General features: G+C 37.9%; 1 protein-coding gene across 4 annotated transcripts in view; it reads right to left on the bottom strand.

Annotated features, from left to right (window-relative positions):
• Nucleotides 1-7,334: 7,334 nt before the first annotated feature.
• Nucleotides 7,335-15,849, bottom strand: part of slc38a9 (solute carrier family 38 member 9) — a 47,325-nt gene continuing 38,810 nt past the window's right edge. For 3 of the 4 annotated variants that reach the window (XM_067573783.1, XM_067573782.1, XM_067573781.1), the window contains 3 exons: nucleotides 14,514-14,662; nucleotides 11,807-11,896; nucleotides 7,335-8,471 (listed from right to left, as the gene is read on the bottom strand). In XM_067573783.1, the coding sequence (XP_067429884.1) occupies nucleotides 8,306-8,471; nucleotides 11,807-11,896; nucleotides 14,514-14,662 (405 nt within the window). In that variant the 3' untranslated portion in view covers nucleotides 7,335-8,305. Of the gene's footprint in view, nucleotides 8,472-9,307; nucleotides 9,420-11,806; nucleotides 11,897-14,513; nucleotides 14,663-15,849 lie in introns of all 4 variants that reach the window. The other variant, XR_010924607.1, reaches the window with a different exon arrangement.

Below are 15,849 nucleotides of genomic sequence, written 5' to 3'. Positions count from 1 at the left end.
ACAGGCAGGCAAACTGCTAGCCACCTAGCCACCTCCTCCGGCACCACTCCCCATTGATTATGCTAAAGGGTGTGTTTTTTGTCAAGGGGAAGGAGCTAGGGAAGCAGACATATGATCCATCCCAAGAGGATGCAGCCATTGTGCTCTACTCTTCTCAAGTATCTGCATTCATTAGTGTTCCAACACAGATGATAATGATAATGAATAAGTCAATTGTGCTCCCGGATATACATAAATTAATTAATTAATTACTCCAAAAAAAAATGACTTTTATATATATATATATATATATGTATATTTATATATATATGTACACACACAAATATACATATATGTGTGTGTGTGTGTGTGTGTGTGTGTGTGTGTGTGTGTGTGTGTGTGTGTGTGTGTATATATATATATATATATATATATATATATATATACACATGTATGTATGTATAATGTATATATTATCATTATCAACAACCGAAGAGTAGAACCTCCAAGAACATTATTTATTTCAGGGTTGTTATGTGACACTAGAAGCAGCAGGACGCTGCTAGCTGAGCTACCAGTGCGTGCTAAGACAAAAAAATATTCCCTGAAACTTAAATGATGTATATTGTAACACTCAATACCTTATAAAAAAAAAGTCATACTTCCAAATTTGATTGTGGTATAAAATTCATCAGATATAATACAGTGTAAACTGGGGATATTTATCACAAAAATCACACTTCCTCTAATTGCATTTGAGTGTGACAGAAAGCCTAACTATTAACTCCCCAACCCCCAACCCCACCAGCTAATAGGCCGGCAGGACAAACCAAAGGCTTCTTGAGGAGCCAGAGCTTAAATAAGATGAAGACAGTCAGAAAGGTCAGGTCACCGCCACACCGAACATTGACACTGCTGTGACCCTTTCCAATCCTCAGACAGAATTAATACCAGTAATGGTATCTGTGGAAGACTTCCTGTCAAGACCCTGAATTAGGGACCTGCATATTGATTAACTTCTCAGCATTTTCACCTTCTTTAAGTACTGCTTTTCTTATGAGAAATCACTTATGACCAACCAAAGCAACCAAAGCACATGCACTAATTCTTTTTACATACTCATGCAGGGGGGAGACATAGTGCTCATGTGAAAAATTCATGGAGCTACAAAAAGTGGAAACACAAATATGTATTCAGATTAAAAAAAATAGATTTAGAGTCAGTACAAATATAAATTTAATAAGGCATTTACTATAAAATTAACAATTACCGGCAATGTGGTATCTTAATGGCTGCTAACATTTTCTACAATAGGAAGAAAATATATGGTTGAGTACTGGTGAAAGATTTGTGAATGTTTAGATTAGGTCCATACCAGTGCTTCCCCTAGGTTGACTGCTTTGCCCTGATGGAGTGGGGGTGGGGAGGTGGGGGCGGTGCATGCCAAGCAAAAGTTGGGAGGAGACTCAGTAGCCACTCATTTCTCCATTCTCTATCTTCAAGAGCACCTTAAGGTTCCCTAGACTTACTGCATGTGAAACTGATTGAACACTTGGCCTCTGCATTCTTTTTGTTATTATGATTTATGAGCCTATTTAATTAGAAGCACAATTTTTTAGCACTGAATTGTGTCTGCAGCACTCAACAATTCCTCCAAGCTTAACAGCAGAGTTTGTTTTGGGTTTTTTTGTCATTATCTTCCAAAACCCATGTTGGCTTTTTATAAATATTACTCTTATTATTCATATGAGCATAACTGATGCTACCTCTATGATTAAGTTTAGCTTAGGTTTAGGCACAAAAACAACTTGTTTTTTATGTTATGTTTTTAATTTGATGATTTTATTGGCATATTTCAGCACAGCAGCTTCTGCATATCTGAAGATGTTGTAAAAAGCTGCCTCGGTGTCCCTCTGCAGGTCTCTGTCCAGCATCATTTTGTGTTGCAGTCGACAGTGTAACATCACCTACTGTAGGCTATAATATTCTCCTGCATCTAACCTCATGTCAAAGCATTCCCTCTTCATTCTGTCACAGTACAGTGATGCTCTGATATCCATAAACCTCCTCTTTGGCCTTCTTCATTTCCTCTTGCCTGTCAGTTTCGTCTTCAGGAGCCTTCTTCCAGTATAACCAGCATTTCTCCTCCAGACATGTCCAAATCATCTCAATCTCGCCTCTCTCGCGCTGTCTCCAAACCATCCAACCTGAAGTGTCCCTCTAATATACTCATTCCCAATCATGTCCATCCTCATCACTCCTAATGAAAATCTGAGCAGGACTTGAAGCTCTGCTGTGTGAAATTCTTGTTTTGAGTCTTTCTTCATCTATACCAGGGTAATGTTGGAAGATAAATAAATAAATAAATATACTACATAAATGAAGGTTGTTTTTTTTTGTTCTTTTCATTTAGACATGAAATATATTCCATCCAAAAGGTGTGTGATAAATTGTTTAGTTGTGTAGCGTGAATTAATAGCCCAATTATGTGGAAATAGCTTGTGAGGTCCTTCCCAAATAGCGTGGTCTAAAGTGACCAGCAGAGGTCCCCACGTGTTACTAAATTATTGTTCACTGGTTCACATAGTAATAGTAGTAATAAATAACTTCATAATCTACGACATTATCAAGCTAATGTTCACTTTTTATAGCTATTGTTCGTTGTTGGTTAAGTTACAGCCTACACTACAACCTTGATTCTGGACTTTATCAGTCCTAAGCCGTGACATTACATTGTGGACAAATCAATCTGCCAAAGCTGTATCGATCATTATCATATTGATTTGTAGTAGGCAGGCTTCTTAGGATATTTATTTTATCATTAACAGCAAAATAATCATAACTTTATAATGTAGGTACTTTTGCACATTAGTATCCTCTATGGTAGAGTCTACAGTCTAATATGTTCCAGTTCACAAATTGAGTCACCAGGAAGAATGACTAAAAGTTATAATTTAATCGCTTATCAGATCATAACTTACACATGTGAGTGAGAAAACTGACTCAAAACAGATTAGGAAACTAAAACAATGATCCTTCAGTGCATACCCAGAGCTAGGCAAGAAGACTTTGTCAGTGAAAATAAACAGCTTGAACTGGAATGATGTACTGTCCTCTGATGATCTGGACTATGGCTGTGATACTTTTACTCACAGAATCAACTCTGTGAGGGACAGATTTAATGTGAGGATACAGATAAAATCTAAAAACAAAAACAGTTTACTGTGGTTTAATGAAAATTTGTGGAAATTAATGAAATCTAGAGATGTTGCACTAAGGAAGGCTTTGGCTTTGCTTGGCTTTTGCTTAATAAATTATGTTCTATCATGAAGTCTATGATTCGTAAATTTAGTATACAATATGATATTGACAAACATCTAAAGAGATATCTACAGATGTGGCCAAAAATATTGGTACGCTTCCGCCTTTTTTAAAAAAACAAAATTTTCCCTGTATTAAGTTGAAATCGACAGAATTATATGGTATCCATCATTCTTTATTTCACATTGAATGTAACTAAAACTTTGCTTTTGATTTACAACTTAACATATATACAAAAAAACAAATGAAAATGGCATGGCCAAAAATATTGGCACCCTTAACTTAATATTTTGTAGCACAACCTTTGGAGGCAATAACTGCAGCCAAGCACTTTCTCTAACTCTGAATAAGGTTTCTACACTTCTCAACTGGTAGTTTGGCCCACTCTTCTTGAGCAAACCACTCCTGGGACCCTATTTTAACAATCTAAGCACACGGTCTGAAGTGCATGGCGCAAGTGCATTTAGGGTGTGTCCAAAACCACTTTTGGTAGTTTAACAGCTGAAAAAATTGTCCCAGCGCCAGGCACATGGTTCAAAGGGTTTGTCCTTAGTCTTAATTAATCATGGGTGTGTTTTGGGTGTAACATGCAAAAAACCAATCAGAGTGTCATCTCCCATTCCCTTTAAAAGCCAGGTGCGCTTGCGGATTGCTGGTACATTTGCCAGATAGTAAGAAGGAGCGCTTCTCTGCAGAGGAAATGGATCTGCTTGTGCAAGTTAAAGGGCACGATGCATTACGAGCACACTGGCTCCTGCTACTTCTGGACAGTCCAGTAGCCAGCCCCAGACCACCAGTTTAAGATCCAGTTCATTAATTTATTGCAAATGTATTTTCGTTTGTTTTTTGAAAAGGTTAATTTCTTAATTACTGCTTTTGTTCTCTTTAAAATTGTTTTGCTCAGTCATGGAGTAACAGGTAAAATCAGCAGAGTTTTAATTGCTGGAAGTATGGAAACCTAATTACTGTAATCTCAAAAATGGTAAAGTATATTTGTTAAATATTGTTCAAAAATGAAATCATTAATTTTACGCATGTAAAGAATCATCAACACAGTTGTCAGGACTTGATCAGCCTTCCAAAGATCCTGATCCTGCTGCTGACAGCAGCTAGGAGCTGTCCAGAATTCTCTCCTTCTTTAGTTTAATCATTGTTTCTTGACAGACACCCTCATCCTGACAGGGCTGTTTAAATACCTCTGTGTAATGCCACGATTCGGTCAAATAATTAGATAGTTTCATCCGTCATTACTGTGACTACCTAATTCTGATAAATAGTAGGACTAACCATTATGATGTGACCATATTTTTTAAATCTCATTTTAAGACCAACACACCCATGGGTGCTCAGATGGGCGCAAGTGGATTTGCTATTTAAACAACATGGGCACTGGATGGGAAAATGACAACTGCATCAGTCTTAAACTAACAAAGACACTTGTGTTGAGCTTGGCACCACTTTGTGCTGGGTGTAAGATGGGGCCCCAGTTCTCTCAGGCTTGATGGGTGTCGTCTCCCAACTACAAGTTTCAGCTCTTTCCACATATGTTCAATGGGATTCAGATCAGGAAATAGCAGGCCACTTCAAAACGGTCCAGCATTTTCTTCTCATCCACTCTTGGGTGCTTTTTGATGTATGTTTGGGGTCATTATCCTGCTGGAAGACCCATGACCTGTGACAAGACACAGCTTTCTGACACTGGGCTGTATGTTACGCTCCAAAATGCCTTAATAGTCTTCTAATTTCATTGTGCCCTGCACAGATTCTAGGCACCCAGTGCCTAAGGCAGCAAAGCAACCCGAAAGTAATGCTTGCCTATTACCTCTTTTCTAATGTCTTCAGACCACTCTCTAGTTTTCCTTCTGTTTTCCATGTTCAATCTGATGTACACAGTGGCACAAAACAGCAGTCATTTTCTCCTTTAAGCTGGCTGAATGAGTGATTATAAGATTGAAAACACGTGATACTAATCAAAACACAATAGTCTGCTAAATCAGTTATTTCTTACAACTTCTAAAGGGTACCAATTATTTTGTCCAGGCTATTTTAGAATGTCTTGGTAGAATAACCAAGAATTCAGTTATTTTCACAATGTTTTTGTTTTGTGCCACTGCAAACCAAACATTAATGAGAAAATATCTTTTAATTTCAACACTGTTCAGGGCGAATGGTGCATTATTTTAAGAAAATGTAAGGGTACCAATAATTTTGGCCACATCTGTATAGGGTGAGTATTGGCAAAATGGGACACTTTCTGAAAATATACTTTCTGAAATAATTTACATGATCATCCCAATGTCTTAACCCCTAACATGTTACCATTCTAAATAGCTTAGACCTATTCTATACAACACAAAAGAAAAAATAAGGAATTATTAAAGAAAAGATGGATGACACCTTTTCAAACACAAGGTGTGCCGAGACCATTTCTTTTTAGCCACTATTGGCAAAATGATAACCTAATACTTCGATGTAAAAAAGGTGAAATGAAAGCAATTTTTGATATTTCACTGATAATCTTTAACTAGCCATACAATGGCAATGTATTAAAACAATTGAGATACTTTTGTGAAATGATTAAGCAATTTGGAAACTTCAGCTTTTCCGCAATTCATGTTATGTAATGCAAGCTACATGTTCAAAAATCATTCAGATGTAAAGTTATCAATTCATTTTTCAATTAAGATTAAAAAAAAACAAATGAAGAACTCTATATTTAAAGCATGAAACACTTCATAACCTTACATTTATTAAAAAGTTAAGACCAACAAATTGTAGTGGTTAGTGTGTGTGAGAGAGAGTGGGGGGGACAACACTCAGCCTTCCCAATTTATGACAAACTCTGAACAGCCATATTCCTCTTCACCTTCAATTACTCCATAGTCTATTCCACATGGCTCATTTTCAATGTTGTATCTTCGAACATGTGGGGACCTCTGCTGGTCACTTAAGACAACACTATTTAGGAAGGACCACACATGCAATTTCCCACGTATATAATTAATTAGACTATTGATTCACGCTACGCAACTAAATAATATATCACACTTTTTTGGATGAAAAAGATATTTCATGTCTAAATGAAAAGAACAAAACAAAAAAGATCTTTATTTATGTAGTCTGTTTATTTATTTATCTTTTAATGTTACCCTGGTATAGATCCTATGCTTGCATAATGTTACAGGCCTTTCTATCCTCTTGGCTTTTATTTTGATATATTTCCTTTTATTTCTGTGTCACTATCTGCTTTTCTTCATTCTTCAGTTCAAAAAGGAAAAATGAAAAACGGAAATTGCAAAAAACCAAAATTGGACCATTTTTTAAATTTGGTTTTCTCTTTTTTGATTCTGACAACAAAAAGGCAAAACAGCTGTTTTTCTGTTTCCCTGTTTTTGGCTAAAAATAAAAAACAAATTATCTGATGACACCCAGACCCACCTCCTCATGAACAGGTGACATTCATGAGGCTGAAATGAGTGATTTAATATAAGTTTGTGAAGTTAAGAGAGTTTGGTTAATCTGAATTGGAATAGTTGTATGAGCAAACCTCACAGAAAAAACTCTCACAATGATTGTTTTCAAACTTCTTGTCTTTAGTGTGCTTTTGTCTGCTGAATTACAGGGAGAGTCTATGAGCTGGCTGGTGCACAACATACAGCTACTGTATGTGATCAGTTTAAATTCAGTTTATTACAACCAGACCAACCCTTATTTTTTTATAGTTTTGTCCATCATTTCTACCGATAATAACATTATACTCTGCAAATCAATAGCTGACATTCAGTAAATTTACCATTATCTTTCGTTTTCTTTTCTAAATATGTTTGTTTCCAACCTGTCTGATCGTCTGACTGCTCATTTCTTGAACAGTTGGATTTCTTTTTAGTGATGTCATCCTTTCCAGATCTTCACTATTAACTCAGAGTACAATGTTATTAATGATAATAGTAATGAACAACACTTTGTAAAGACCCCAGTATATAAAACCAGAATGATCCTTTTCATTGAAAGCAAACACAAAACTACAGTTCTCATAATCTGATATGAAGGTTTATTTTCACGCACATATTCCCTTTGTCTATCCTTTCATTAGTAAAATACAGCATATTGGGCACAATCACTAGAAAATAGGAATCATGTAAACATGTTGTCAAACATGTAAATCAACACTGCTCATAAAAAAAGACTGTGCCAAAAGTTTTGTCAAAAATATGCACAGAACACGGCTGTCTTCAAAACATACAAACAGTTTACATAATCACAAAGTTAGTAAAATAATTCCCTGGTGTCAGCAACACACAACTGTATATGATCATAAAATCCAGCTGTAAAGCCTAACATGTAACAAATTTTAAGTTCACTCAAAATTGTAGATTTAATGTTCGACTGAGATGCTGTTTGAATCTGAATAAAAACAGACCTTTAACACAATAGCTGAAGAATATGCTCCCTCGCAATGCTGACCTACTATTCCAAATCTTTCTGACAGTTTGCAAGTAATGTTACCATGAGTGAGACAGAGTTGCAACACAGTTCACAGTAAATCTCTGTGACTTGGCTGGGCAGGACTGGGATCAGTGGGCAGGAATAATCAACAGTATCATGTAGGAAATTATCTCCAAGAAAGATTTTATCATAAAAATACCATTGGCTAGATGGCAGGAAGAAAATAAAAAGATAATGTTATCAAACTGGTACAATAGTTTTCTGTTATTCCCCTTAAATGTGAACTTTTTCAAAGTACAACTATCATTTTTATTACAGTAAGTGTGTGATATTTAATCATATACCACAGCCACAGACAATAAATCTGAGTGCCTGGAGGCTGCAGTGGTTTCTTATTTTGGTAGCCATGATATCAGTGGGATGATACACAATGCACAGTTATGAACAATAATGCACTCCATATTCTACATCTAATTTCAGAGATTCCTATCTGAAATCTCCATCACATCTTTTAGTCTTGCCTGTGAATGGTTAAGGGCGTCTGTGTCTGATTGCTTCTCTACATGAAGAATTGGGCTAGCAGGTTGGCCATGCCCAGCATGATCAGGAAACTGTGGAAGAGGGCTGACGGCCAGCGGAGCTCCCCCTGCCGTCTCAGGGAGATCATGTGGACTAACGCAGGAAAGACAAACACTAAAGCCAAGCCACATGTTGCTCCAGAAAACCTGCGAGGGAACACAGAGTTAACATCAGTACAGAACATTCAGTACAGCATCACAACAGGTCACCCAGTGCAGGAACATGGCAAACCACTTCAACCATGAAACACTTGAGTTTAGATTATGTTGTTACATGAAGAATGAACTTCATTTCTCAATCAATAGAATCAAGCATTCTGCAGTTTGTAGGAAAAAAACAATATATCAGAAATATATGTGCCAGGTTTACACCACTTACTTTTAAGCACTCATTACTTTGATCAAGAAGGAGGGTGCAAAGTGCTGTTTGGTGGGAAATGTTCGGTGTTTTTGTTCCTACAAGTTCATGACCAACATGGATTATAAAGAATCAATTTGATCAGTGGTTGAGTGCATTACATTGAAAAGTGTTCCTTTTATTTTATATTTAAAGTAGAATTATCACCTTTCTGACAACCTCAACAAAAACTGAAAATGTATAAGCTTCGTAAATACAGAATTAGACTTGTTGGGCCTCATACTCCATGAGACAAAGGCAGGCCCGCATGTAAGTTCCAAAGCCTGATACCAGGAGAGGGCGCCCAAAACAAAGGGAGACAAAGAGAGTTCATTTCGGACTCCATATCCAAACATGCAGTGTTCAGTTCACACCTAGGTGCTAAACCGGAAATGGTCCCAACAATCAGTCTCTCACTGGCAGAGAGGGAGTCATGGTGACACAGCCGTGACATCGCCGCCCCTTTAAAAACTGAAGACACCCAGAAAAACATGCTTTCCATTGTGAACTGAGCTGAGGGGAAGTTCTGTCCCTCTGTGAGCCAGCTTCACTAAATGAGGTAACACCATGCATGTGTTTTTCTCACATCGACTGGAAGACTCTCCCCCCGCCGGATGAGACGAGACTTCGCCCGTGTTCACCCAAACACCATCCCTGGATCAAAGAGAGACCGCTGCTGCATCCAGCGCTCTCACCGCCTGCAGAAGGAAGAAACGGATTTTCTTCACAAAGATGTGGATAACTTCTCTGCCTTCTTCTTCTCTTCTTCAACTGAGTCGACTCTGCTGTTTTCTCCGCCACGCCGCCAAGAATCAGCTCCTGTGAAACCCCGCCGACAGCGCAAGGACAGCCCCGTCAGCATCCGAGCCAAGGAACCAAGCCGGACCGAAAGATGGACTTAACACACAACCTGCTTGCTTTCTGAAGCAACCAAGTAAGAGGTTTAAGTCTTGGCAGAGACTGTTAGTTTGTGTGTTTATTCTCAGCTTCAGTGCCATTGTTCTTTTTAGCTTTTAAGCTTTGTTGTGTGAATTGACGTACCACTGAGTCCATTTGTTCTGCTTTACTTTGAGGAGTATTTGAAGTTTTCTGCCTGTTTAGTTGTGTTCACCACGCTAGACTGTTTTGTGTTTGTCCCACTCGGGACTACTGCTGTGTTTGTGCCACCGTGAGTGAGAAAGACAACATGCGTTACAGACTGCCGTCCATACGCACGCTCTCTGTAGATAAAGGAACCGCCTCTCTCCCCCTCATGGTCGCTTTCCCTCTTCTTTCTTCTCTCGTTTGCGACTAACCCACACACACGCACGCACACATGCACATATACACACACATCGTTTCTACACATCTGATGGTCAGATAGCATGGGACATGTCCTTCTTTATCCGCCATCAGACACGTGTTTTATGCAGAATTGGGTGAGTGCAAGACGCTGACCACCAGGCTGCGCCATCTTGCTATTGTCTAACCAATAATTATCTCTGATAACTATTAATTATTGCTAATAAGCGACCATGCTCCTCACAGATCAGACAGTTGTGTCCCCCACCTGTGGGGTTCTTTAACAGTTGGTGCCCAAATTATTAATTATAATACTCTCTTGATTTCATAATTCATGATTATCTATGATAATTATGACCTTTGTTATTGAACATTTTAATACCTTCTAGGGCCTTTTTGAGGGAGCTGAATTCTATGCTTTTGCTGTGACTTTTCTTAAGTACTATTAATAGCAAGTAAAACATCTATTACAAGAAATTGGTTTAAAAAATAATTTTTATTTTTATAATTTTGGGGAATTTTATGTCTTTATTAGTAACAGTGGAGAAAGAGAGAAGGGGAAAGAAATCCACTAAAGGCAATTCATGGTAATGTAATGTACTGACAGTTTGGTGATGAAATGGAGACTCTAAGATGCTTCTCATGAGAGGAAGACTCATTTGGGAAGTGTAAACATTTGGCAGCCAAAATATGCATCTTTTTAATTCACATCTATAGACATTAAAAGCCTGTTTTCCATGCATAATGGCACATTTTATTTGGAATCACACAGTCACATTTCTTATAAATATTGCTGTACAAACAAATAGGGCTGTAATACTAAAAAAAAGTTAGAATAAGTCAGTTTATTAATCATGAGGAGTAATACTCCTACGTCTCTGAAAATAATTGTTTCTAGCTCTGGAGGAGCTTTGTCATGTCTGAGAAAATAACCCTGATGGGGTCATAATGATGTCATCAGGGTTATCTCAGCTTGGGCTTAGATGACATATCTAAAACTTAAAGCCTGTGTTATGGAGGAATAAAAGAAAATATGGGTATTATAATTTGTTTTTTGAGCTTGACCCAAAATCGCCAGGCCTCTGCTGTTTCATTAATGATCAATGAAGCACAATACTGATATGTTGGATAAATATTAAAGGCTGTGTTCAATTAGATCTGGCTACATGCAACAGTATTGTCATTACTGCCAAACTGGGATTGAAACAAGCCTGTTCAGGGGTGGTTTACTATTCAAGATCAACAACTTACTGTGGGCTTTTTTTAAATACCGCTTCTTTCACACCACTTAGAAATGCAACTGAAACTTACAGAGAATATCGACCACATGATTCATCAAAGCCACAGATATGTGTTCCTTGCCCCTCTTATTTATGCACATGTAAATGGTAAATGGACTGTACTTTTATAGCGCCTTTCTAGTCTTCCGACCACTCAAAGCGCTTTTTACACTACAAATCACATTCACCCATTCACACACATTCATACGCTGAATGGGTACAGGGGCTACCATGCAAGGTCCCAACCTGCCCATCAGAGGAAACTAACCATTCACACACATTCATACACTGATGGCACAGCCATCAGGAGCAATTTGGGGTTAAGTGTCTTGCCCAAGGACACATCGTTATGTGGACTGGAGGAGCCAGGAATCAAACCGCCGATCTTCCGATTAGTGGACGACCCGCTCTACCTCCTGAGCCACAGCCACCCACATAAAAGAAATCATTAGACTAATTCTATTTAATGAATTAATTATTAACTCATTCAGTATGAGTGAATAAGGAAACAATTTCAAACATACCTTATAATGGATCCAATATTGGGATAAAACTTGGCCATCAGGACACCAGTTCCAACAATTAAGATGTTCAGCACCAGGACGTGGAAGAAACTAAAGAAAAATGAAAATGTATGACATGCTAAGAGCTGCAGACTTACTTACTTACAGAAGAATCTGTTTATAATCTTTTGAAATCCTCATTCTGAATTCCAACAAACTGCAAGTTTACAGTTTTTTGTCATCAATGTTTAGCCATCATGATTAGGGTTGTCATGATATTAAATGTTCACTATACAAGTATTTCTGCACAAATATTAGAATAACAAATATGTGAAAATAAATCTGGAGGGCATTTACTAGAGGGCAATAGACACGGATATACATTTTCCTGAATCTTAGAAATTGCATTTAGGAGATAACTATCATTCCCTTTGTTCACTATGTGGTGCTAAAAAACAAACAATAAATGTACATTATTAGGCCTTTTCCATACATGTGCTGGCTTGGCTTGGCTCGGTTTGACTCGGCATGCCAGTCTAGAACAGCTAACATTTCCATCTCCAATAAATTAGGGCTACCCTCTTGAAGGTGTATCTTTTAACTGATGACGTGCTTGTTTTGAGTCAAAAAGCAGTGAGTTCTGTAAATCATGGCTGTGACTAATGGTCAAAGTCACAGCTGTAAAGAGGTTGATGGACAAATTTAATTTCCCATAAATTCCTCACAAAGAGTCCCCAGTTATTTTGTTATTTAAACCTTTTAATATGCAGCAGCAGCATCAGGAAATGTTTTCATCTGCAGTAACTTAATATGGCTCTGATACGGCTGGAAGTGATCAGGAAACAAGAAAGGAGATTTCTGAGAGTACAAACAGGAACACGGGAGAGAAACTAATCTTCAAACTATAGAGATTCAGTTACAAGCTACAAAAGTACTGAGAGCTGAACACACAGGCTTTTAAGAACATCTTTCTCTCTGGTTTCACAACACATCTTGTTTGAGGGGGAGAAGCGGGTAGAAGGGGGGTCGTCAAGGGTTGTCCACAGACGGCGAGACGTCATTGCTACCCGACTTGACTTGAAATTTTCTAGGTGGCGCCCTCGAGCCATTTTGCCAAACCCAAGCCTAAGAACCATACCAGATATCATGTTTCGCTACTTCTGACACGTATTGTTTGTCATGAAACAGCTTCCTGTTTCATGACAAACAATACATCACCATGGCAACAGCTTTTGATGAAAACTCAAAAGCTTCAGTATTTAGCATCATCAAGGTCTTACAACTTAGCTGACCAAATTTTAGGTGGATCTGGTTAAGCTGATAAGAGTAGTTATTAAAAGAATGGGGCTGACGACTTTCTGTTACCAGTGGGTGGTGCTGTGACTATGAGTCAATATTGGCCTGTACATGTCTTCAGACTTCAGTCGAAACATCGAAATTCGCTGTGTCGCCACAACAGTGTTCCATGAAAACAAGATTCACTATATATGTCAATTTTAAAAGAAGGGCTTCAAATTTGAAATTTTCTAGGGGGGCACCCTCAAGCCATTTTGCCACACTCATGGCCAAGCCATAAAATATTAAAATTTTTCACGACTTCTGACATGTGTCCATAAGTTTCACAAGTTTTCAAGCATGTTTAGCTCCTCAAAAATGCATTTCTTTTGGAAGAATATTAATAGAGAATAATAATTCCTTCAGATACAATAGGGCCTTTGCATCATTCGGTGCTCGTGCCCTAATAATTGCATTCATCCTCTTTACTCTTAATGATATTAATTATAACTGATTCAGCCATTTGTTTTTATGTATCACATAATGAATATAATGGAGCCTGTGTCATCTGTGTGTAATGAGGGTGTGACCAATATATCAGACAATATTAGTTTATCACAGATACATCCATATTGGTGTGCATGTCAGCTGATAAGTAACAATAAATCAGTGGAGAAATGTCCATCAGAGAGCACTGACAGGTTTATTTTGACACTGTCAAATGTTCACTACATATCTTGGTCACTATTCTTTAATATTTATGGATGCTTATCAAAAAAGTTTTATGATGTTTTAAAAAATGACTGAAATGAGCTGATGGTGAAGACAACTTACTGAGAAGTACGGCTCAGAGGAAGAACACCACACAAGAAAAATTCTGAGTGTAGTATAGTCAATTATAAAAAATAAAATAAAATAATTAAACTCAGCTGCCTGGAGCAGGTCATCCTAAAAACCAGGCTCCAGATGTACTAATGTGTGTGAAATGCATTGCACCCCAAAAACATGCAGTATATGTATCAAACTGACAATACAAGCTGGAATCTCAATTTTTGCAAGATGCACCTCTTTCGTTATTACATATGTATCTGAGGGAGGAGACATGATAAGTCAGAGTGATTGCACATTCCACTAGTTTAAGTAAACTTAACACAAACTTCAGTTTTGTGTGGAAAATTTCTTTCATGTAAATCTTTCAGTAAATCTTTGGAGGGTCCAGTCATGCACTGGGACACAGCTAGTGTCAGAATGAATAATGTGATAAGTTAAATGCAGTGGTAATGAGCTTCAGTCTTTCAGTAATAGTACTACAGTATACACTTGTAATATTTCACAATACTTTTCAAAAAATATTTCTGTCCATTAAAGTTAACATACATTGCGGTAAACATTAAGAAACAATCAGGCTGGTATGCAGGTCTGCTTCCAAAGAAATAACAAGACAAGAACTTACCTGGGGTAATGATTGCCAAAGATCTGGCCCATCACCTGGACCCGGACCAAGTATCCCAGCAAGGGATAGACTGTGATCATCTGGAACAACAGGAAGGTCCGAGCCACAAACACCATCACATCACTGCTGGGGAAGTTATCTAAGAAGTTCTGTAGGACAGAAGACAGCAGTGGAAGGTTTGCAATGTGGGATTTGTTTAAAAAATCTGTAAGGAAGTTACAGTTACTGAAGATTTTGACCTCTTTAATCAACCGCAAAGCCTTTTGTCTAGCAGTTTGTAGTTGTTCTAAGATCCTGATTTATATAACATTTGTATTAAAAAAATGTATAAAATTTAGACTTTGAAAAGTTGCCAAATGTGAATTTTAAATCTTCCTGCTCTTACGCTGTTTACTCAGACATTTTCCTTGCTAAACAAGGTTACATTATCATAATTGACAATTAAGTTGCAATAAAGTAAATTTCATCCATTTGTAATTAAATGTAAAATTCTGGCATGTGTGAGCTTTTTATATACACTTCCACTTTATTAGGAACACCATACTGGGTAGGACCCCTTTGCTCTCAAAACAGCCTCAATTCTTCATGGCATGGATTCCACAAGATGTTGAAAACATTCCATTGATATTCTGGTCTACGTTGACAAGAAAACATTCCCCACACCATTACACCACCACTAGCCTGTACTGTTGACACAAGGCAGGTTGGGTCCATGGATTCATGCTGTTGATGCCAAATTCTGAGCCTACCATCTGTGCGCCTCAGCAGAAATGTAGATTCATCAGACCAGGCTATGTCTTTAACCTCTTCACTCCTGCCCCCCTACCATAGACCCATTTTTGTGGGGAACAGGGGATGTTTAGGTAGAGATAGCAAGTCAACAGTATATGTCACTTTGAAAGGTATACATCATCTGAAAGCTGGGAACTTGAAGATTCATTTGAGATGCAGTTCAGCACTGTGTGTCAAGTTTTTTTTAGTCATAAATCTGTAATAAACATTGTGTTTTGGTTAGGCGCCTATTCAAATTTTGAAAGCGTAGAGTGTATAACAGCTTAAAAATAGGGCTGGGCGATATGACCAAAATTTCATATCCCGATATAGGTAATTTCATATGCCGATAGCGATACCCATCCCGATATAGCACATTTTTATTCAATTAATAAATAGTTGGTCCATCCCCTCCGTCTCTCCCCGTTGGCATAAAGCCGCCTCCGTGTGTGCTTTTACATAGCATGCAGGTGTTCCGGATTCAGAGGCGTGACAGAGATCAGACAGATTAGAGCTGTAAACTCTGCCATGAGGGAGGACAAAGACGTTACTAAAATGAGGGGAG

This window comes from Thunnus thynnus, chromosome 19 (assembly GCF_963924715.1).
Source record: "Thunnus thynnus chromosome 19, fThuThy2.1, whole genome shotgun sequence".
Classification (NCBI taxonomy): domain Eukaryota; kingdom Metazoa; phylum Chordata; class Actinopteri; order Scombriformes; family Scombridae; genus Thunnus; species Thunnus thynnus.
Note: the sequence above shows the minus strand (reverse complement) of the source record. Positions and strands in the feature narration are given on the sequence as shown.